This window comes from Dunckerocampus dactyliophorus, chromosome 17 (assembly GCF_027744805.1).
Source record: "Dunckerocampus dactyliophorus isolate RoL2022-P2 chromosome 17, RoL_Ddac_1.1, whole genome shotgun sequence".
Classification (NCBI taxonomy): Eukaryota; Metazoa; Chordata; class Actinopteri; order Syngnathiformes; family Syngnathidae; genus Dunckerocampus; species Dunckerocampus dactyliophorus.
In genome coordinates, this window is record NC_072835.1 from 18694591 (window position 1) to 18718054 (window position 23464).

The 23464-nt window shown below is 42.4% G+C and overlaps 1 protein-coding gene across 5 annotated transcripts in view; it reads right to left on the bottom strand.

Moving 5' to 3' along the window:
• Window positions 1-23464, bottom strand: part of pcsk5a (proprotein convertase subtilisin/kexin type 5a) — a 31179-nt gene that overhangs the window by 3360 nt on the left and 4355 nt on the right. For 4 of the 5 annotated variants that reach the window (XM_054757507.1, XM_054757506.1, XM_054757509.1 and 1 more), the window contains 28 exons: window positions 23061-23161; window positions 22863-22966; window positions 21800-21920; window positions 21278-21466; window positions 19871-20007; window positions 19620-19742; window positions 18298-18400; window positions 18037-18227; window positions 17670-17754; window positions 15707-15810; window positions 15463-15601; window positions 15195-15310; window positions 14883-14985; window positions 13351-13487; window positions 13086-13286; window positions 12940-13008; window positions 11861-11903; window positions 11548-11690; window positions 9062-9262; window positions 7176-7259; window positions 6879-7077; window positions 5460-5674; window positions 5149-5391; window positions 3741-3980; window positions 3101-3278; window positions 1531-1748; window positions 644-744; window positions 134-332 (listed from right to left, as the gene is read on the bottom strand). In XM_054757507.1, coding sequence (XP_054613482.1) covers window positions 134-332; window positions 644-744; window positions 1531-1748; window positions 3101-3278; window positions 3741-3980; window positions 5149-5391; window positions 5460-5674; window positions 6879-7077; window positions 7176-7259; window positions 9062-9262; window positions 11548-11690; window positions 11861-11903; window positions 12940-13008; window positions 13086-13286; window positions 13351-13487; window positions 14883-14985; window positions 15195-15310; window positions 15463-15601; window positions 15707-15810; window positions 17670-17754; window positions 18037-18227; window positions 18298-18400; window positions 19620-19742; window positions 19871-20007; window positions 21278-21466; window positions 21800-21920; window positions 22863-22966; window positions 23061-23161 — 4087 coding nt within the window. Of the gene's footprint in view, window positions 1-133; window positions 333-643; window positions 745-1530; window positions 1749-3100; window positions 3279-3740; window positions 3981-5148; window positions 5392-5459; window positions 5675-6878; window positions 7078-7175; window positions 7260-9061; window positions 9263-11547; window positions 11691-11860; window positions 11904-12939; window positions 13009-13085; window positions 13287-13350; window positions 13488-14882; window positions 14986-15194; window positions 15311-15462; window positions 15602-15706; window positions 15811-17669; window positions 17755-18036; window positions 18228-18297; window positions 18401-19619; window positions 19743-19870; window positions 20008-21277; window positions 21467-21799; window positions 21921-22862; window positions 22967-23060; window positions 23162-23464 lie in introns of those variants that run through there. The other variant, XM_054757511.1, reaches the window with a different exon arrangement.

Consider the following 23464-nt stretch of genomic DNA (forward strand, 5'->3'; position numbering starts at 1 on the left):
TTGTTGAGCACCCATTTTTCAGAAACAACAGGCTCTCTTCCAGTTAACTCCATATCCTTTTTCCAGTTCAGGTATGAATGTTTAGGTAAATAAAACAATCTTAATGAAGCTAATACAAATCCAAAAGTCCAACCTCTCGTTTCCGTGCAGTTACAACAGTCCTGCACCTTCCTTGTCACCGCTCCCTCATCATCCTCATGGCGGCAGCAGAGGAGACAGCGCCCCCCGGCTTCTAAGATGGCCTGCGCGGGACACAGGGTGCAGTTGGCCGGGCCGGGTCCTCGACACTGAAGGCAGGAACTATCACAGTCCTCGCAGGTGTGACTGGAGCCCTGGCAAAGGACCACAGAGGTGAGCTATTGAGCTGTGTAGTCTACTTTGTACAATGTGGATTTGTGTTTTCCTCAAATAGTGGCTGAACTGCAGATCCACTACCTGGTGTTTATTTGAGAGGAGGCCTTCATGTGTGCGAAATGCTTACATTTGGTTAGAATGGACACGCTGCTGCCCAGTGGGTGGACGTAGAATTGTTACTTCCGTGGAACAGTGAGAATAGAATCACACGTATCAATTAAGTGAGGCATAGTGTCCAATGGAGTGGAGGGACTATTTGAGGAAATCTACTAAATATTGATGATACTACCTTGATTAGCGGGTACCTGTCCGTGTCGCACACAGACACACACGTCCCGCCTGACAGGAGGTAACCTGGTCTACAGGAGTCACAGGAGTGAGAACTCTTACCTGCAGGGACACAAACATATCAACGTAGGAAGACATCTTTAATTATGTACATTATCATTGTATGGGAAGCCTTCAGTCGTATGCTATTGTATGTTAAATACGCTTATTACGTAAGGAATTAGTATACAAACAACTAAATTGGTGGCAAAAAAAACAGTTTTTGCTCTGAAATATCAGAAACAACATTGTTCAACGCTCCAAAAAAGTGAAGATGGTGTCAAGATTGCGATCCCAATGCTTATCACTGATATGTTTATTTTGTTGCTATGTTTTAGTCACCTCAGCTCGCCTTCCATTACGATGTTAAATGTATTTATAGTTAATGCTTTTGTATCGCCATATCGTTTGGTAAATTCTACCCGAATAACATACTTTTTTTTGTGTTCGGGAGGAAAAAGGTGAAAATACTCAAAGAAACAAAGAATATATATTTAACGTTTAATTCAACATTTAAACTATTATAATTAGTTTAAATATATGTTTTTATGTAGTTATTTATTTAGGTTTTTTTGTTCTTTCAGCAATTATGTCGTAAGCGTCCAATCAGATTGCAGCAATGTCATCCCTATACTCATCATCGCAGCCACTAGGGGGCATATTTGCTATGATATGCTGTGATGTACAAGTATTAACCAGCGTCGTAAAATGGTTTGTTTCTTTGTACTTTTGTTTCTGCAGCATCAGCAAACTGCAGTTTGTTACGCTAATAAGAGATGTTTTTGTGCAACGTCAGTGAATGCACAGCCTGTTGTTTATTTGAGAATGGCGGCGCTAACTTTCCCGTACCTGAGCATGACGCACAGCTGGCGTGACAAAGCTTGCAGGCTGCGTTCCCAGCGTCTTCGTAGAACCCCTGAGGGCACGAGGCGAGGCACCGGCCTTCTCGCTGCAAGTAGACCAGACCCAGGGCGCAGCTCAGGCAGCCGCCGGCCCCACCCCCGGAACACTCGGCACAACTGGGGTCACACGGCTCGCATTCCCTGGAGGCTGTGTTGCCATAGTGACTGCCAGGAAGAAAGTGTAGAGATCAGTGGGTAGAAATGACGTTCAATGAAACAACAAACAAATGCAGTGTTTGATAGAGATACAACAGATCATTCAAATATGAATTTATTATTTAAAATGCGAAATAATGCATTTGACTGTAAAATTGAGTGTTAAGTAATATATTGTATAGTTACTTGTTTAATGATCAATTTATATATTTCATGACCTTTTTAATTATTTCATGATATGTTCATTTATTGCCTGGCATTTTCAATGTTTTAATGGACAACAGCATACTGATGGGTGGGGAAAAAATGTAAGCCATTATTTTGTTTCACATTTTAACCAATTAATTCCTATTTTAATTTAATTTACATTTATTTAATTTGGCAAAAAAAAAAAAAAATCATAATCATACACCACAAAGGCGCTTTTTGTTCCATTTAGTCACTGCAGAATTCCTAGGATCAAACTGCGGCTTTGCCTCTCGTGTATTTAACCGCACATCAATTTAACGGCACATTAATTTAACTTTCTCAGTCCCCGTGCGCCAATTAAAATTCCACATCAATTAGCATTTTACAGGCGCACAAAGGTCCCTTTGAATCTCGGGTGTAATTAGCGCCTTTCCCCCACCAATGCTGCACCTCGCAGCAAAGAAACGAAAGCGATACAATGCAGAATGTGAGTCGGTCTATCATGAGTGTGATGTAAGAGCAGGTGCTTAAAAAGCGTGTGTGTTCAGTGTGCTTTAAACCAGTGATTCTCAACTGGTGGGACGGGACCCAAAAGTGGGTCTTAAAGACTCTTTCAGTGGGTCGCAGGTCGATGCCAGGGCAAAAAAAAAAAATGTAATGACCCAATGTCTGTGAATGCACCACTGTGCTATTTGCTTGCCACCCCGCCACGGGTGCGTGCCATGTTTCTGGGCAACTTTGTCAAACTGGAGCAGGATGGGAAAGACTTTGAGTGGGTTTGTCCGCCGCACAGCTGGAGATATCTGCTGGAGAAGAGCGTGCCACAAAGAGCGGACGGCGTCTCACCGCTGCAGCACATGTTGTGTTGCAAATAGCCCTTGAAATAGACGATATTTGAGACGTTTGAGTCAAACCAGTTGAGAACCACTGCTTGAAAGGAACCACACTAGCACAGCAAAGGCAGCAGAGTTCATTTTCACTGAACCAAACATGTCACATACGAATGCACTTTTAGTGAGATCCAAAATAATTTTTTCATTCATGTTTATTGTAAGAAGTGGATGTGCTGTTCTTGATGATAATCAGAATGTACAGTTGATGTTATGGCAATACGACTGCCTACGACCTTGTGATGATTTTGAGTATGAGCATGAATCGTGTCATTAAGTTACCTGTGGCGACACGTCTCCACGCATTCTTTTCCGTCTCGAAAAAGGTGGTCTTTGCAGGTCTGACACTCGTGACCGTGCTTCCCCACGCAGGACTGACAGCTCGGGTGGCACGGTACACATTTGTGACGCAAATCATCTGCGTACAAACCTGGCGGGCATTGATCGACGCAGGTGCCATCTGTGACGACAAATGTACGTACAGTATGTTTACATGCTCAGCTATTAACCTAACATGCATGTTTTTGGAATGTGGGAGGAAAACCGAGTACCCGGGGAAAACCCACACACAGGGAGAATATGCAAACAAAGATACCCAACAGATATTGGAACCCAGATCTTCCAGATGTCTTGACTGTTTGGCCAACATGCTAACCACTAGGCCACCGTGACGCCCTCTATTATGTATTATTTTCTCTTATTATGTCTACTATATTGGGTAATATGAGTGCAAAGGTGACTATAGGGGTGTTATTTGATGTCTAGAGGGCTCTAATGATGTTAAACGTATCTATAAGGTCGTAAACAGGTTTTCTATGCGCTAACTACAAAAATATTTGATTTATAATTAAGAAATCCCACTTTGTGAAAAAACTATTAACAATTGTAACTCCGGTTCCGTATCTTTCAATATCAAACTCACTGAGTAGGAGATGTCTCTGCTTGCAGCTCAAGCAGTGGCTCTTCCCCGGACCGGAGCAGCCGTGGCAGTATTTGTGACAAGGGTGGCATTCTCCGCGCTTGTCGGGATACTGATGCGGCGAACACTCGTCGGCTGATGGCACGCAGCGGCCTTGGCCCTCCTCCAGCCTGCGGCCCTCTTTGCAACTGGAGCAGGAGTCAGCCAAGGGGCCCACACAGGTAAAGCAGGAGGCATCACAGTCTAAAAAGAAGAATTTTATCTCTAATATCTGTACACATCTGCAATTGTAATAGTACTGTCCACATTTTGCAACGTCTTCTAAATATTGCACTGTTGACAGCTGCTGTGTGAAAGCGACAAAAGATGCGGGCATTGCCTGCAACGTTTTCCGGGGAGAAACAAAATCCGCCCTCCCTGTGTGTCCTCTCCTTTTTCTGGAATAACAAAACCAGCCCGAGTGTCTTTCTCGGGGCGAGTCTGTGCTGTTTTCAGCGTTTGACAGCTGCCTGTCTGAGGAGCGGTGCTATTTTAGTCTGAGCTAAAAAAAATTATTCAGCACACTCGGAGAGAGAAGTTCTTAATGTGGAATAAAAAATTAGACACAAGTAAATGGGATTTTGACTTTGAGGAGTGTTTTTTTTTTCATAACTTTTTCAGCTCAAGACCTGAATTACAAATGCAGTTCCTCCCCAGGACTCCCACTTACTCAAATAAATCATGCAGTTTCCCACAGCGTTGCAATGTATTTGTGGTGGTGGGTTGGGCGGGGTGATCGCTTTGATACACTTTGTGCATTAAAGTTGGTAAAAGTAATCCACTGTCGGTGAATATATGCTAAGTGATGTGGACAAAACATCCACATCTTAGCTCTGTGTTATAGTTGACAAAGCAAGTGTAATATCTAATAATTGTGCGCGGGCCGGTCAACGGTTTCAAGGTATGCCACGACATTTTATAGCTGTAATTATAATACCCTGAAAATACCATGAAACCGTTAGATTTCAGCCCAATGTTATCATGGGGCGGCATGGATCAGGTGGTAGAGTGGTAAAAACCCAGCTGTGGGCTGAAAACATGACTTATACAAATAACATGACTTATTTTCAGACTCGTTTGTGAGGAAAAAAATCTCATATTCGGGTCGATACGTTGATCTTATTCATGTGCGTCGAAAACCCTTCTTTGAACAATGCATGTGCTATGAAGTATTGGGTTATTGTACTGCATAATGTATGGTAGCACAGAGACAAACTGGTGAAACACACAACAAAGAAGGTATTATTATTGGTTGATGGGGAGGATTGTATTGATTACCCGCGAGTGTTAAATCAAAAAGCCAAGAAAATGTGTTCCTACTTACTTTGACAATCAACGAGCCAATAAAAATGATGGATTTCATTATCATTACCTTTACATTCTCCTGTCGCGGCGTCCATGAAGGTATGAGAAGGACAGGCAGGCACACATGCTCCATTGTACAGAATGGCCCCGGGGTCGACGCAAGCATCACAGTCATTATCGTTGGGGCCGTCACACAAATCACAGTCGGGGTGGCAACGCAAACACTCCCGTCTCTCATTATCGCTGAAGAAGCTGTCGGGGCAGTCGGCCACGCACAGACCTTCATGGAGGAAGTGATACTCCTCACAGGCTGCAAGGAGACCATTTAGTGAGGGGAAAAATGGAGACCAATGGATGAAGAATTGTTGGATTTCATACCGGTGCACTCCTCAAGGGGGCTGCACTCGTCACAGGCTGGGGGGCAACGGTGGCACTTGTGGGCCTGGACTGTGTGACCCAGAGGACACCGGTCCACACACTGGTGGTTTTGTAGCAACAGAGGTTCCTCACAGCTCAGGCAGTAGGTGGAGTTGTTCTCGCAGGACGCGCAACCTACCGTGCAACTTCGACACACCTGGCCAGCAGGATAACCCCTGAAGAGACCGGTAGACAACAGATAACATATTCTGCATTCCTTACTTAGATTGCTGGTGACCACAGTAACAGCTTTTGTTTGTGAATAGATCACGTGATGGTCAGCAGTCCTGACAAACCAGTTGGGGGAGTTACGCCATTAAAATGAACTGTTATTGTTGTCCAGTAAAGGAAAATCTAATGAATTACTATTTCAAACTTTACAACTCCATGACCGTTAGTCGTTATGCACCGACATTTATATCAACAATCTAGACGTCTCTTCAGTCGGCATTGTTCACTGCTACTACACAGGAACCTAAATAGCTAGTCGACAAGAGTTGCGGTTGCTCACTCACAGGAAAACACTGGCCGCCTCGCGTTTTGGTAGAGAATCAAGTCATGAGCTCGGCCCTCAGCCATGAAACGTCTGTCATCGGCACACCACGACAAAGCTAAACCCAAATTCTTTGACATGCGCTGGAACCTCGGTTAGCGCCATGCATCCGTTCCAAATGGTACGACTCTAACTGAAACGTACTCTAACCCCCACAAGAAATAACGGAAATCCAATTAATCTGTTCCAGAAAGCCAGAAATCATGTTTTTTTTTAGGAAAGTAACTAGTAACTATAACGACTTTTGTGGATTTAATTTGCCCCACACTGTTGCCAACACACCGCACCTTTTTTGGTATTTGTAACAGTATAACCTTATACAGAAATTACATAGCGGAGACACACATTTTCATGCAGATGCAGGTACAGATTGTCTTCATCAGATTATTGCATCTCAGTGAAGTCAAGTACATCGATTTTCCCCGAGTTTGCGAGTAAAGACGCCAGTGGTGTTTCAATGCACTTTTCCTTGTCGAAGGTTGAACAATTCTTCCTTGGAGGAGGTAATAAAGCTCCATCGGGCGGCATCGTCCGTCATCTTGGCGCTAATGGACACTCAAGGAGCTCGTCTGCAAGGACATGACGCACTTGCTTTGTCGATTTAATTGCTCATAAATGTCAAGGAAGAAATGTCAAAATCATGGCCAGTGGATATGTCAGGGATATTTTTTTTGGAAGAGGACTATGCAGGACGCCTGTGGCACTCTACAGATGTGTTTTGGCTGTGAGGTTTGATCCCCACAGCAAACAATTGAGAAAGAGCAATCAGTGTCTCCACATGCAAATCAATTCAGCGAAGCACGGATGACAAGAGATTGACCTCTGACCTGACACACTGCTGAACGCACTGGCCGTCTTGCAGGAAGAACGCAGCCCTCGGGTGGCTCAGGCAGCGGGTGCAACGCTCAGAGTCCACGCAGTGCAAACAGCCAGCGGGGCACAGCTCGCACTCGCCGCTCAGCCGGCCGCCAAAGAAAGCTCCGGGACATTTGGACACGCATGTTTGCTGAGGGCCCAGGAAGTGTCCTGGAGGAGCATCGAAAAGCAAGCGTGAGCAGACAGACAGATAAATGAGAATACATTTTAAAGGAAACAGCCATGCCCAGCTCGCGATTCCGACAGACCTTCTGCACATTTTGTACACTGGTTCTTGTCTTCTCCAGAGCAGGACTCACAGGATGGGTGACAATCCACACACTCGCCATCATCTACAGAAACAAACACATTCTTCTGTAGGACATAAGGACTGCTTTGATGACCACAGCATCGATAATTGTGAAACAGTAATCCCTCGTTTATCGTGAGTCATTGGTTCCAGACCCGACCACGATAAGTGAATTTCCACAAAGTAGAGTTCAATATTAATAAACTGAATATTTTCGTAGTTAGAGGATAGAAACCCCGTTTATGACTTCATTATTAGAGCCGTCTAGACATGAAATAACACCCCTATAGTCACCTTTAGGCGGGGGTCCCAACCCGCAGTACTTGCAAGTGTGTGCTGTCTACTTGCACAGCCTCTGTGCGGATTTGGGAGCACGTAGACATGACGTAGCACTTTTAGTGTGGAAATTTCGCTGCGTCGAGGCTACAGACGCGCGTGCCCTCAGCTGCCAATGAGACACACAAATAAAAGCACGCAGAACGCAGACCTCCGCCAAGCGCCATAGTTCCCCCCCATAGTGTGATTCACACCTTTCCGAGTGCTCTGACCATTTTTTGTGGCGTTATATGCACAAATACTGAAAAAGGTCCTAGCTCACAATTCCCTTCTTTTAATTTCACATTTTAGTAGTGAAATAAAATGTCGGTCTGCGATGTAATCAATATAATATAATATAATAATAACAAAAGATGTTTTATTTTTGAGCAACAACGATTGTAATTTACTTTTTTTTACCGTCCTGTGAGCTAAAGCACAGTGTTGCAAGCACGCTGTAAGCGTGCACAACTCACTTATCATGAGCGCAACGTACAATGCACGCAACCGCTCGCGGCCAGACGTACTTACACCTTGTGCAACTGTGCAAGTGACGTGCTCCCTCCCTGCTCTTCCCACTCCCTCCCCACGCTTTCAGAAAAACGTGGCGGCGGTCGCCTCCGCAAAAAACGTACAAACTAAAAACACGTACGGTGGGTCTGTGACCGAGGCCTTACACTCATATTACCCAATATAGCAGACATAATCAGAGAAAATAAGCCATTTAAGACATACTGTAATTAAGACTCATGCTCGTGTGTGTTTCAGTAAATGTCTTCCGGACGTGTGGACAGGAAGTGATGTCGGGGATTCAGAGTTGAGTTTTAGCCGGAGTATGGCCCGTATTATTATGATGATTACTATTATTAAAATGTTAATATTGTGCCTGTTGTGAGATAAATCATTCTAAAATAATAAAAGCCTGTCGTTGGTCGATCAAGTCTGGTGCACATGCACAATGGTGCGTTCAAGGACCGTCAAACAAAGTGGGTGGGCCGCCGCTTGCAACAAATACCATATACATGCAAAAACCATGGGATTTGTAACTTTATTTACCCTATATTATTTTTTAAATAAAAAAATGATATGCAATTAGTAGTTATTTACAAATGTATTTTTGTAAGTGTTTTTTTTTTTCATTCATTTCACCTGAAAGCTTCCCCCTGGCTTATGGGACAAAAACGTGCGACTCAAAAAAACATCTTTTGCGCTTGTCTGTGAAGACAAAGGCCGATCCTTGACCCAAATGAAGCCCATCACTGATGCTGACTGCATCCCAAAAAACATTTATTGACATTTATTGATTTATCAACCAGTTATTTTTAGTTATTATTGATAGTTATTGCAACCACAATCTGGTTACAATCCACAATACTTGTAATTTTCCTCCGGTTTCGAGATTTTGTTCAGGAGTTTACGATCGATTATCTCAAAGTCTTCCTGGCAGAGGTTGAGTAGCTGACTGAATACTTAAGTTTCCAAATCCCTGATTGATTTTGGTTGAATAGAATGCTGAAGTGTTATTCTCACCGTTGCGAAACGTCCCAAAGGGACAGACGGCATCGGAAGACACACACTGTCCAATTTCCAGTGTTTTGCCCTCTTCACAGGACTCACAGTCGTCGATATCGGGGCCGCTGCACGACACACAGTCTGCGTGACACTCCTCGCAGTCGTTAGTGTCTTCATCGCCGTAGTAACCGTCAGGGCACACAGACACACACTTCCCCTCTGAAGGACAAAAAAAACAAAAGACATTTATTTGTTTTTTTCATACTAAATATTCAGTGGTGACGGAAAACACACGTAGCCATCCTATCTGAATGACAGGGTTCATACATCTTCACCAGGGTCAAATTCAAGCACTTTCAAGACGGATCACGCTTTTATTGCGCCGTGCATCTGTGTGTACATACTTGAAATAAATGATCACATCAAAATGTTTTATGCTATCAACAAAGACACTAAATTAGGTTTTAGAATAGTAGAAAAGTACATTTACATAATACTGTACCAAGTATTTTCACACATAATTATTTGTTATTCAACAAGCACTGACCGGAATATCAGATGACCCCTCCGTTTCATTTCCCATTTTTGGAAGCATATTTTTAAAAAACAGAATCAAAGACAAAATTCATCTTTTTTTTGGTTTTTGATTCAATGAAATGGTTCCGTTTCTCACCTAAAATTGTTTGTAGCTGGGAGATGACGGTTCTTCCTTCCATGCACAATGCTCCCTTGGATTTCTTCCACTTTTTGGACATTTAAGAGTTATCGTGTCGTCTAGTAGGATGCCCGGTTTTATAACAGTTGTTTAAAACACTTTTACACACACACTTTTATAACAGGAAGTTTTCATGGTGCCTTTTGCCAGCTCAGCCGGTGCCTGCTGCTCCCTCTGTTGGTTTTGTTGTAACTTGTGTGACTCTCATTAAAAGAGACTATAACTGTTTTTTGGCGTTGTGCCTTTGCATCTGGGGTCCAGACCTACACTGCGAGTAACATAGGTAACGTCTGAGAAACATTTTTTTTTTAGATACTGTGTATGGCTGCATCTGTCTGTGTGAGTGACAGGAAGAAAAGCTCAGACTTGCTCGGGGAGAAGTCGTTTGGCGCCACCAATTTGTTTTCATGGATAAACCGCTAGACCTCGAATATAAGACGACTGGTCTTTTTGAGACTTTTTTGTCTAGAAAAAAAGAGCATCTTATAGCGCAGTCAATAAAATAAATGTGTAAGATTTGACTTTCTGAGGGTCACTACAAATGATTCAACCCTCATTGTAAATTTTAGTTATTTGCAAAAGTTAAAAACCTGCAGTACTTTGCAGGAAACCAACAAAACACAAAACGATTTTAATAGTTCTACACATATAGTATGACAAACACTTTGTACAGTCGTCCCTCACCACTTTCAGGTTCAAATTTTCATGGCTTCACTCTCTTGCGATTTAAAAAAAAATACATTAATTAATCATGCTGTTTCGGGGTTCAATACAGCATTTTATTAGTCAAAAAATATGCACGTTGAAGGCACTTTTACATATTTTGTGCCTAATTTAAGCATTTTCAAGCATAAAAATGGCTAAATGAACTAAAATACAAATATAAAGCATTCAAAAAACACATTCAAACACGCTGTGAATGATATGTAGTATTCTACACTGTTCACTAGGTGTCAGTAATGGTACTGTAATGTTCAGTGTGAAACACAAAACACCAAACTTGATGGCCAGAACAGGTTTTTACTGCAGTTTTGAATTATCTCAAAACAGGCACAATAATCCCAAACACGGGCTACTGTTACTGCAGTTTCCGACGCAAAGCTAAAACTCAACTCTGAACCCCTGATGTCACTGCCTGTCCCCCCACCCCTCAGCTCACCTATATTTATCACCTATATTTATAGCAACACACACACAAGCACAAGTTAGGGCTTGTTTACACTTATGTGTACTACACTGGGTTATACGAGTGTAAAGGTGACTATAGGGGTGTTGCGTCATGTCTAGAGGCTCTAATAGTGTTAAAAACCGTATTTGGACTATGGTCTAACTACGAAAATATCCGATTTATAAATGGAAGGAATCCTACTTCATTGAAACTCACTTTTGACGGTCGGGTCTGAAACCAATTCACTGCAATAAACGAGGGATTACTGTATTTTCATTAAATTAGCCATTTGTACATTTTGAAAATAGTAATTTATAAAAGGGGTTGAATAATTTTGAGCGCTTTTTAGGATTGAAGCGCCAGTAAGGGTATAATTACACAGCAACATTGTTAAAACAACTCAAAAAGGTGGCGTTGTGCCGGGATGGTAAATGTACACTTTGACGGACAAGTGTAGATTGAGCAACAGCGGTTCCAATGCTGCTGTGGTCCATCGCTGTTTAAGTAGTGACGTACAAGCTTCCGCTTTTACAGCCTGTTTTTGTTTGTTTGCGTTTTCAGGCTCTAAAATGGCGAACAGCAAAACACTCGTCTTCTTTGTATAGGGGATTAGGGGGGTACCTGACAGGAAGAGGTCAGTCTCGCACCAGTAGCACTCGTGCTGGTCGCAGCTCACGCAGTTGTCGTCACATGGGATGCAGGTCATTTCGTACTCCACGCTGTACGTCTTAGCAGGGCAGTTTTTGTAGCAGCCATCCTGGAAACTGATCACAAAAGCGGCGGTCGATGAGCTCCTTCACTCAACCGCACACTCACAAGAACACCTAAAGTTCATTTGTCCATTTCACTCTTAAGGCCAAAAACGCCCATTCACTTCTACTGGAGCGGGGGCTGAGTAAACGAAGGCGAGATCACACGAGGCACACAGCCTTACTTGTAAAAGCCTTCTTTGCAGGACAGGCAATGCCTGGGGTTATCTGTTGGAAGCAGACAAAACACCTCAGCTCTACTTTGAAACAGGAAAAAAAAACACACTCAGGAAAAAACAAGGACAGTGGACCCTTGGTACACACAAAACAACTCAATATTTCTAAAATTTCAAGGAAAATATCACAGGGTATGAGGCTATCTTGACAGTTCAGAGAACATGCCTGTAGCCCTTTTGGATCTGGAACAGGAACATTTACACTTTTATTTTTAAAGTGTATTAAATTACGGCTCCATCGAGTACAGCAGTGGTTAGTACTCTTGCTTCACAACAAGAAAGTTCCTTGTCTGAATCTGTTGTTGAAGTTCATTGAAGAAAGCAATTCGTTTCTTCAATGTTTTGAAAAACTCTTCGTTTTTTTTAAATTGCCGCTTAATCCATCTTCAGTGTTTAACAGTAAAATGTACGTTAAATTTGTCGAACACTAAACTGTCTTCAATCTTAACAAGAACGTATACGTTAAATTGGTTAAACACCCCAAATTGTCTTCGGTGTTTAACAAAAACATGTTTGCTAAATTTGTTGAACACTCTAAATTGTCTTTAACAAAAACACGTACGTTGTTTGTTAAACCCTCTAAATTGTCTTCAACGTTAACAAGAACATGTTCGTTAAATTTGTTAAACATTCTAAATCGTCTTCAATTTTTAACGAGAACATGTACCTTAAATTTGTTCAACACTGCAAATTGTTTTCAATGTTCATAACAACACGTACGTTGTTTGTTAAACCCTCTAAATTGTCTTCACTGTTAGCAAGAACACGTACGTTAAATTTCTTGAACACTAACTTGTCTTCAATGTTAAAAAGAACACTTAAGATGAAGGAGTTGATCAAAAAGCTTGTGAACGTTTGTTAAAGATTGTTCATTTGTCTGGTCTTTACAGAAAGACACATTGGGTTTGTTCCGGCTTAAAAAAGATGGATGGACGCATTGGGACCGAAAACTGACCTCCTTTATTGTACTGTTTCTAAAAAACGTGGCAAGGAGCGCACAGCCTGCAGCATCTAATGTCAAGACTTACACAAGACACACTGCCGACAACCCTCCTCGCAAGCCATGCAGTCGCTGTAATCTGGATCTTCTACTTCTCCTATAAAAGAGAGGTAATCCATCTTTGTGTAGAAGTCAACAAAACAAACTCCGAGGTAATCATAGGACTTTGCTTGCCTTCTCCACACTCCAGCTTGGCACAAGCACCCTCAGAGACATAGTAGCTGGAGTTACACTTGAGACAGTGCACGGAGCTTGTGCAGAGCCTGCAGTTGTCCGAGCAGGGCTCACAGCTCCTCTCCTTGGTGTGGTAGAATGCCTCGGGACAGGTGTCCACACAGCGGTCTCCGTGCAGGTAACGCTCCATTCCAAACTTATCTGCGGTGTTTAGTGGTTATTTTAATCTCCATAATTTATTTTCTTTGAAATGGGTGGTCCTTACCAGTGTCACAGCTGGTACAGTTGGCAAGCCCTGCCTCTACACATGTGGCACAGGTGTGATCACACAGGTGACACCGCCCACCCAACTGGTACTTGCCCCTGGCGCACTCCGTTAAGCAATGGCCCTCGTCCAGAGCGCTGCAACAACACGCATCAAAAAAACACAGTGAATTTAACTTCTGCATGTTGCTTCTAGCTAGTTAGAGTAGCAACACCATTCTAGGGTTGGGGCTGCAATTGGTTGGATGCCTTAGCAAACCACGCCACTTCTAAACCACACTGGCTACCCCTATAGATTGGAAGTTAGTTTCAGGCTATGCTATAGTGTGTGCCTTTAAAGAACATACAGTGTCACTTTGCTACTATTTATGAAACAAGCACGGGAACTCATGAGACTTTAGTAGAATTTGCTACAAAAGCTAGGGATGCTCCGATCAGGGTTTTATGCTGCCGATTCCCATACCAATCCAACGGCAATACGTTTGATAAGGCAGTGATCAAACACGCTGGCATCGATTGGCGTAGCCTGTGTCAAGCTGTCAGAACTCAATCCATGAGCTTTTACAGATTAGTTTTGAATCTCGCGGCAATGCAGGACGAAGCGTGTCAGTTTTTGGCTGAATATGGGTGTTGGCAACCCTACGTGACACAGCACACACATGTAGATATTGATCGGTGGACGATCGATCGGAGTATCCCTACCAAAAACATAAAATATATTGCTCCTGTCATAGTATTTTCCTCACAAGGTTAGTGTCTTCTATTGTTTACAGCATTGGCGGTTAGCAAGCAGCTCACAGGGTTAGCTAGTTTGGTAGGAGCTTGATTGACAATGATCTACAACCAATCAGGATGCAGAACACAATGGGCAGTGCAGACAGAAGAGAGAGAGTGACACCGCCTTCTGGTGCTAAAGCACAGAACTGCAAGACTCAACTTCCCACAATTCTTTTTAAAGGGCAAGGCTCAGACTGTAACAGCGTTCATACGCTGTAAAAAAAAAAAACATCAGCACAAAATGGCATCTATTTTTTTTCCAGTCATGTCTTGCAACTGGCTGCTTGGCAGAGTTCTTTTTTTGTTTGTTTTTGTAAATGTTTTACAAATGTATTTAAATGGCAAAAAAAACCTAGAAAGTGTATTTTTTCCACATAAATATTTTTTATTCCATTTTTATAATAATTAAACAATTAAGGATTTGTAATGAAAAAAAAATAAAAGCTTCTTCTTCAGAGCAAAAACTAGTTGAGTTTGACTCAACAGCACCTCTGCTGGTTGCAACAAGCAGTGCACTCCATTTTTCCTCAGTTGCTTCCAGATTGATTAATCAACAATTAATCCCTGAATTCTTCACTGTCAATTCATTGTCATGCCTATCCCTACTGGAAAATACTTCAGTAAATAAATCTATTATAAAATTTGTGAAATTTTGTAGATTTTGTGATCATTTTGCAATGTTTTTCAGCATCTTACTGCTTTAGATTCATCGTATTGTATCCTACTTGAGGTCATTAGCATTGGAATCCAACTCACCGTGAAGCAAAACAGCTGATGCACTCCCACTTTTGTGGCCCTGTGCACTTCTGGCACGTTGGATGACATGGGTGACACTGGCCATTAATGTCTTGGTACTCTGCTGTAATGTTATACAATCAAAAAAACATTTCAGGCATTAATATTTTGGCCTCTGAGGAAGTACTTGAGTGGTGATGTTGCGCTGTTGTCAAAGCAATGACTGTCTCTTTACAGTTAAAAGTGTGAAAGCAAACAGCTCAATGTGTCCACGCTGCTTTATATTATGTTTATTTAGAGGACGTGAGCCAATAAAAGCTGGCAGAAGCTGACCATCTGCGCATGCCGTGTTGAGTACACACTCCCCCTCCTGCAGGCTATGACCGCTAGAACAGCTGCTGCAGTTGGCTTGGCTCGGCCCGATACAGGTGAGACAGCTGGCGTCGCACCTGTAGAGGTAGAGCACATCGACAGGATTGCAGCACATAACAACAGTGGAACACGCATACACACACACATACAGGAGGCACGCAGCAGAACAAGGCCTGCCATCAGCAGATAAACAAGCCACCCACACCTGAGCACACACCAGTGAGCTCACCTCCTACACATCCTGTGCCCATCAGCTATCTCCCGGTTTGGCTCCGTAGCGAAGAAGCCGCTACTGCAGGAGGGAACACACCTCCATTCCTCCATTAAGTAGCCTTGCGCACATTGTGTGCACGCCTCAACGCCTGCACCTGATGCCACGTGGGACAGATAGAAGAAAGGTAAGACCGACACACAACAGCAGTTTCCTCTTAGTCACACTTCCCTAGAGCCGGTTCAGCCCTTTGACCTCTCACCTGCACAAGCAGCGCAGACCCGGTGGCAAGCTTTGCACAGGCCCTCCCCCTCGTCGTGGTAGAATCCTGGCGCGCAGCTTCGCTGGCACCGGTTCCCGCGCAGACTGGAGAGAGGGCGGAGAGAACATGAGGCGGCGTGACAGCCACAGCCAATCACGCGCCGGCGCAAGGCTGACTCATTGCCATTAGCCCGTGAGCTTTGCTTACCAACCCACAGCTGCCATTGCGAGCGCTAGGTGAGGTGAGTCACAGAGAGCTGAAGACGTGAGACTTCGAACTCAACAATATGATTTAATTTGTCAGAAGGATGCAGTGGCGTAGTGTGGGATGCCAAGGGCCCCGGGTAGGGCAGGTATAGAGGCTTTATACCTGTATAGCTAGTGTGGGATTAGAGGTGCTCTACTATAGAGTAACTCTATAATAGAGCCCCCATAATCCCACTTCCTTAGAGCACATGCACACTTCCAGGAAACACTGACCTATTTAAGCAAAATGCATCCAATTGCTGCAAGAGCTCTTACTGTAAAACGTTTTAAATTAAGTTTTTTTCTATAATGGCAGGTAGTTAGTATTATGTTAATTACAAAGTGTAACTTTTGCAAGCCTCAAAGTGACAATTCCTGGAATGTAGCAATGCTGTATTCCAGACAACTGCCAAGTTAGGCATTTTTGATCTTCTAAACGTGCATTGGAACGCTGCTCGTAGTTCCTTCTGCATGGAATTTTGTGCATAGATAACTTATTCTGTAAATTGCATATTACAACTGCCGAAAATAAGTAATTCTGTTGTCAATTTCAGTACAACCAAATTCCCAATGTCCAACAAGTTTTTTGGAAGCATTTCGCTGGAGTGTATAGTGCAAAATTCTTGGGGATGCAAAATTATGGTTACCACTTTCCCTGAAATTATTTTCCAGGAAATTTTCAGCCACTATAGAGACAAGTTATAACGTCATACATAATTGGAGGACAAGTGGCATAGAAAATGGATGGATGGATGACACTGCAATGCTACCTCTGTCCACCAGAGGGAGCCAGAGAAGCCCAGCGGGAGGCTGACATCATTGCAGCGTCTGCGCTGCTAAGACGCATTGAAATATGGGAAAACTTTTAAATAGTTGTTTTTTCCAATTTAAACTCATATTGGTACTTGTTGGTGTATTTATTAGGTATACCTTTTGGGTGTTAAGTTGCTGTGTAAGGAGTTTAGTGTTCTTTGTAAGATGACACCGTGAGTCAGACTGTTACTGAGTAATGACATCCTGCGGTTTCCAATGGGTTAACAATCACGTCGTGAGTGCACTGATCGCTTCTGCCAAAGAAAGAGCTACTGTTACCTCACTGACTTGCGAGTGCCCCAGTATTTAAATGATTAGTAGTAGTTCTGAAGTAAAGGAGATGTCACGAGACAAACGCTCTGTATTAAATATAAAATCCATGTGGGGGGCAGTGCCTGTAATGAGATGCCACGTCAGGATTAGCACCGTATTGGCCTGAATATAAAATGACCTTTAATATCAGACAACCCCATTTTTTGTGTGGGTGTGAAAAGAAGAAAAGCTCAGGCTCACTTGAAATTAAGCCGTTAAGCACCACCTTTTGGATTGCATGTATAAACTTTCAGACAGTTTTTTTTTCAGATATTTCTCCAGGGAGAATACCAATGCATTAAAAGGTAAAGGATAAGAATTCAACTACAACCCCGATGCTTCTGTTACGATAATTGTATAAATTCTATGCGTTTTTTTTGTATCCCCAAGAGTTTTGCCCGGCCGGACGTGTTTCGTCGTTCCTTGTGATGCTCTGCTAATGCAAAAAGGAAAATAGTCAAGATAACCCTTATCTGGAGATGCAGACTTGTAAAAAAAAAAAATAGTGTCATTGTACGAGGCGGTAGCACGCACGCGGCCTGTATTGTTTACTAAGCAGTCGGCAGGGGCCTCATCAAAGGCTTTGTCTTCACCTCGTGTCTGCTTTGCATTCCGTGCAGACGCTGGAGGAGGTGCACCTCAAGCAGTTCTCGCTGCACTTTCTGCACATATTTGCATCTATGGGGGGAAATCAAACAATACACCCGAGTGATTTATCAGACTTACACACACAAGCACACACACACCTTAACAGACTGGAGGCTTCTCAGCAAATCTGGCTGTGCACTACAGAGTACACTGATCTTTGTGTGAATGCTGCGAGTCAAGCTCTTAAATTAATGCTGTCGTGCTTTAAAAAGTGTTGCTGGTGGGGTTTTTTTGTTTTTTTTTAAGTTGCATTGACATTCTAGGATTCACGCACATTTTCTGACACAAAAGTTAAGGCCACAAATAACCAACCATGGTCCAGGTAATAGTCCTCCTGGCAGATAGCAGTGCAGGTGTTGGTCCCCTCCGTCAGGTGACTACCGGGTTGACAGGAGGTGCACTGATTACTACGACTTCCTGTACAGCTCTCACAGGAGGAGTAACAGCGCTTACAACGCCGCCGGTCCCCCCAGAAACCCCTAGGACACTCTGACACACACATCCTGTTGGATGGAAAGACAACATTGGTTTGTCATCGAAATGTGAGTCTAAATCACAACCATTTATGCTAACCATGTGTTATTCTTGAATTTAAGGAAAAAGTGGGAGCACATGACACACTGCCTGGGACTGGGACCTTCACAACCGTCGTCACTGCATTCTGGGTCGCAGGGTCCTTGAATGGTAAAGACACATGTTTGTCACATGCTTGAAACCAAGGGTGTCCAAAGTGCAGTATGGGGGCGCCATTTGCGGCCCGCAGCTCATTTCATATAGGCCTGCGGCATATACTAAAAATAAAATGAAAGAAAGCCCACATCGGAACATTACAAGACGTTTTAGGGCCACTGTGAAAAGAAAAAAAAGGTTGCGAGAAAAAAGTTTATGCCAAATCTGAGCAACATTAAAGCATTGATCATTACCAAAATATTTTTTTCATTGTTTTTGTAAAAGGCTAGGGTGTCCAAAGTGTGGCCTGGGGCCATTTGCGGCAAGCAGCTTGTTTTTAATTGGCCCGCAGTACATAGAGAAAAAAAAAACAAACTACCAAAAATGGAGAAAAAGCAAAAATGCATAATGTAACAAGAAAAACTTGGTACTAATAAGATTAATGATACGCTTTGTAACCTATAACACAAAGCTGACATACAGGATGTTTTTTTGTAGACTTTAAAGGAAAAAAAAAACTTGCCTGCAACAATATGATACATAAAAACCCTAACAAAAATGACTGTAAAAATAGGGAAAAAAAGTAGATAAGCATAAAAAACTATATAAGTAGAAATTTTTCTCACCTATAACCCAAGGCTGGCACAAAGTGCGTCTTTATAAATATAATTTCTTCTTTAGCCTTTTTTGTACAGTCATACACATAAAAATGTGTTTGTATATATTTCAGTCATTTGACCCCAGTAAACAGCAATAGCCTTTTTATCTTTTGAAATATCGAAAAATGATTGAAAAAACACTTTACAATAAGGTACACAATTATGTAGAACGAACCTACCTAACCCTAACCCTAACCCTAACCCTAACCTCTACTCATTACTTATTCATTAGTTCTTGATTAGTTTCTCAGTAACTACACTAAATTTATGTGCCTTAGTTCCTCAGTAACTACTCTACTCATTAGTTCCTCATTAGTTCTTGATTAGTTCCTCAGCAAGTCATCTAAATTTATGTGCCTTAGTCATTAGTTTCTCATAAGTTCCTCAGTAAGTACTGTATTTTTGTGTACCTTATTGTAAAGTGTGACCAAATTATGAGTTTACTCCTTTTTATGAGTGATGGTAAATAAATCCATTTGGACAAAATCAAAAGTCAGGAGTTAAAAATCAAGAGTCAAAATGGCCCCCATGTTCTTCAATTTTCCTGTACGCGTGTGGAACACATACCAGTGTATTCTTCAGTGAAGTCCTCATCCTTCGGCATCTCATCCGACCGCGTTCGCCGGCGATGCACAGGATACGGAGGCTCTGCGGTGCCATAAATCACCAGAGACCAATCCTTCAGCATCCCTGTGGGAGAAACACGGGAGAAGAAAGAGGGAGGGGCCTGATAAGCATTACGCTCCGCAGAGGCCTGCGCTGTGTTTTTATGGAGTTCTATCACAACACTGAGATAGTTATAAAGATAAAAAGCACACCTGTTTCCCAGTTTTCTCTCCCTTCAGAGGGAGAATCACGGATTTTCAAGGTCCACTCCCCAGCTGCCTGCTCCCCCCAGCAGTGAGTTGTCATGAATTCCCACTTGTGAAATCCCTCGGTGGAGTTGTCATGAGGCCTAAACATAAACATCACATTATTAACACACAGATGCCAATGCTGATTATCTTCACCAAGGTGAACACACACCTCACATTTCAGCAACCATTGACGATATCTTCTCAAGGGACAATACTGTAGAAAGTCAACTTGTATATGCAGTCAGTGTGCAGCTTGTATAGTGGTACAGAGTTATTGTCCACTGAATAAGTCAACACAAAGCTCCCATGTGCCGGCAGCAGAGGATGATGCTACCACTGCCAACTTGACTGTAGGCAAGACCCACTTATATTGGTAGTCACTTGTGTTGTTAGCTATTTAGAGAATAATGATGTGCTCATTTTCAGTGGGTAGTAAAAAGGGCTGTTCAAGAGATGAGACGATACACAAGATTGGGTCTATGAAAACCAGATGAGACGAGACTTTAACATGACTTTTAAGAAAAGTACAAGGAAAAAATATAAAGAATATATGACAACATATTGCAATTTATTGATTTAACTTCTACTACGTTACACTCTTCTGCACTGTGTGTATGCTAGCGGCCCCGCCTCCACCCACTTAGACAAAGGGATTGTATGACTGACAAAAGGGTTCACTCCCTCCATGCCATTGTTCTATGGAACAAACGCGCCAAGGTGCTGAAACCAATGCACAGAGCGAACTCTCTTCCTGCCTGCTTGGAGGCGAGAGATGAGGAAAACAGACATGCATGCACATGCCAATATAATGAGGCCAGCAGAATGATCAAGTTCATTTTCATTTACTGTGTGAATAATTACGTTTTATCGTCCCAGACTTAGTGCCCACTAGACATTTTTTTTCTGAACGAGAAATCTTGTGACCGGGGATCTTTTGACACCCGATTAGTAAATCCATACTGCATTACAAGCTGTACACAGACTACTCTAAAGCATACCCAAGTTTCATTTTTATATTCTTGTCCCTTGAGAAGATATACTAGAATAAAATTGTTAGAAATAAAAAATAAAATGTAGCCAAATCAAGGTAATGAAAATATTACAAACATTTAGTGTGATGCAGTGCAGTTCTACACAACTGCAAACTTATTCGTAATAACAAAAACTATTGATTAAAGTTGGAGTGTGGAAAGGGATTAATTTTCTGGGAAGCGCGCCAACAAACTAAATCCCATGAAACACCAGATGAGCGTCACAACTGATCTTCCGGTTTTGCTGCCAAAAGCTCTCCCGAAAATGAATCCCAGAGGGGCTTTTTGCTGAAAGATGGCGCTAATAAGTGACTTAATTCGGAGGCAAGGTCGCTACCTTTTGTCTAGAAGCTGCGACACGGTGCCCGAAGGTGATGTGAGCGTGATCGAAAGGTCGCCACGGCGACTGCAAGCAACGGTGACACGCACCACCACGTGCTCCACATATCGTACGTGCTGTTTGGATGTTCTGGAGCCGCCAGCTGTCTCCAACACAGATGTCAAGACGGGGCCTGCAGGAATTATTCTGTCATAACAGAAAAGGAGAACCACATAAGAAAGTAATAAAGGAAGGAAACCAAAACCCCTTAAATGCTGATGCAGACCTGGATAAAAGTACGATTAAAGGCAACGTGGGGCAGTGACCTACTAGATCCAGTGGATCAAGCTTTCAGACTGTATCAGTTATGCACTTTGTAATGTAATACTGCCACCTACAGGATTGGAGTGGAACAGTACGAGTGTATCTGTTCTCTTTCCCTCTTGTGTTGGTTCTCATTAAATCGTGCAGGTGTATCTGATCTTATGGCCAGGGAGTGGAGATATATGGTGGAAAAGTGCTGAATGCATGATGTCATACCTGTTTAAGTGAGCGGGCGCCTCCACTACACACATAAGCTGTGAGGGGACTCGTCTCCATCGCTTAGCCTGCAATACCATACTCTCTGCATCCAGCAGGCCAAAGCCATACAGGTGGCTCACTGAAACACACACACACACACACACACACACACACACACACGCGAACACACACACATACACACATATACTCATTAGCTGGTGCATAAAAGGTGCTCTAGTTTCACACAACCTCGAACACTCCCAGGAGTTTGTAGGCGTTTATCAGCGTTATACACACAGTGTCTCATTAGTGTGTATGCTTCCTATTTTATGTTTTACTTGTTTCCCCAAAAACAACTTGAGAGAATATTTTGCAAACCATTCTAACCGAGTATCATGTTCTCCATTAATAAGATTCTATTAAAAGTACGAAATGCTGGTGGATTTTTCTCATAACAAGCAAAGAGATGGTGATCTTATATTATAGATACAGTATATGTACAGTATATGTATATAGATGTCATATCTGTAGCGTCACTGAACTAATTTAATTAAATTAGTTAGGAACAACAGCAGCAGGGGTAATTGAATTAGAACTGTGGTTAATTACTGGTAGGGGGGCTTGGTGATAGTAAACAAGGTCAACATGCCCTCACAATGATATGAGAGAGTAAGTATTAAAATATTAATAATTATGATGTTGGACAGCCATTTGTGCACTTTTACTTATAATGCTGAATGTATTGTTAGTACGACAGCATAATGTAATTTAATCCAATCCAATTCAAGACCCGCATAACATTTCAGCCAGTTTAAGTAGCTTACTTTTAACAATACCAAAAGTTATTTCTAATATTTTGCACATCTCATTTCAAAATACGATAACCAATGTGTCAAAAAAAGTTGTAAGTAAACAACCACAATAGTAAACACACTTTTAAATGAATAACTTACTGACAGTGTCACTCTTAAGTTGAACATTAAAAAGGCTAAATTTTTTATATAAGTTTTGTATTGGATTCGTTTGGATCAGGAGCATTTGGATGTGTGACCACTTTTGATGTCTTTTCCAGGTATAGTACCTTTGTGTCCAGCGCCATTCTTGCGCCAGTCGGCCGCCACAAGTCGACGAGCATCTGACGTCAGAACAATGATGTGCTGCACGTCTCTCCAGGTTAGCAGAGGGCTGGGAAAAGGTCACACAGAGAAGAACATCACCTCATCATACCAGTGCATTTCAGTGTTGCATTGTATGTATTTTTGCTTCACTGTGAACGTACTTTGCCTCCAGCGCGAGCGCAATGACCCCGGCAGCCATGGAGACCGAGAGGGCCGACCCGGATTTAGCTGTGCTGCAGCTCTGCTGTGGCGCCAACACTGGCTGTGAAACAGATGAAGTCCCTTCAGCTGTTTATCATCTAACAACAACATCTTTTATGAATGTGAATGGGAAAAGGCTGTGGACATGCAAAGGGAATGAACAAACCTCATTTCTACCCATTTGTAAGTTTAAAAAAAAATTCTCTAACAAGAAGCAAGTACTTGAACATTTTATTACCCGGTTTTATTCCCTAAGAGCCACACATTGATTAGGTCTACAAATTATGAAAAAAACCAACCTTTTTAACATGAAATCTAAATTAAATGTGAAAATTGAAATGTAAAACTCATTTTCATTTCACAG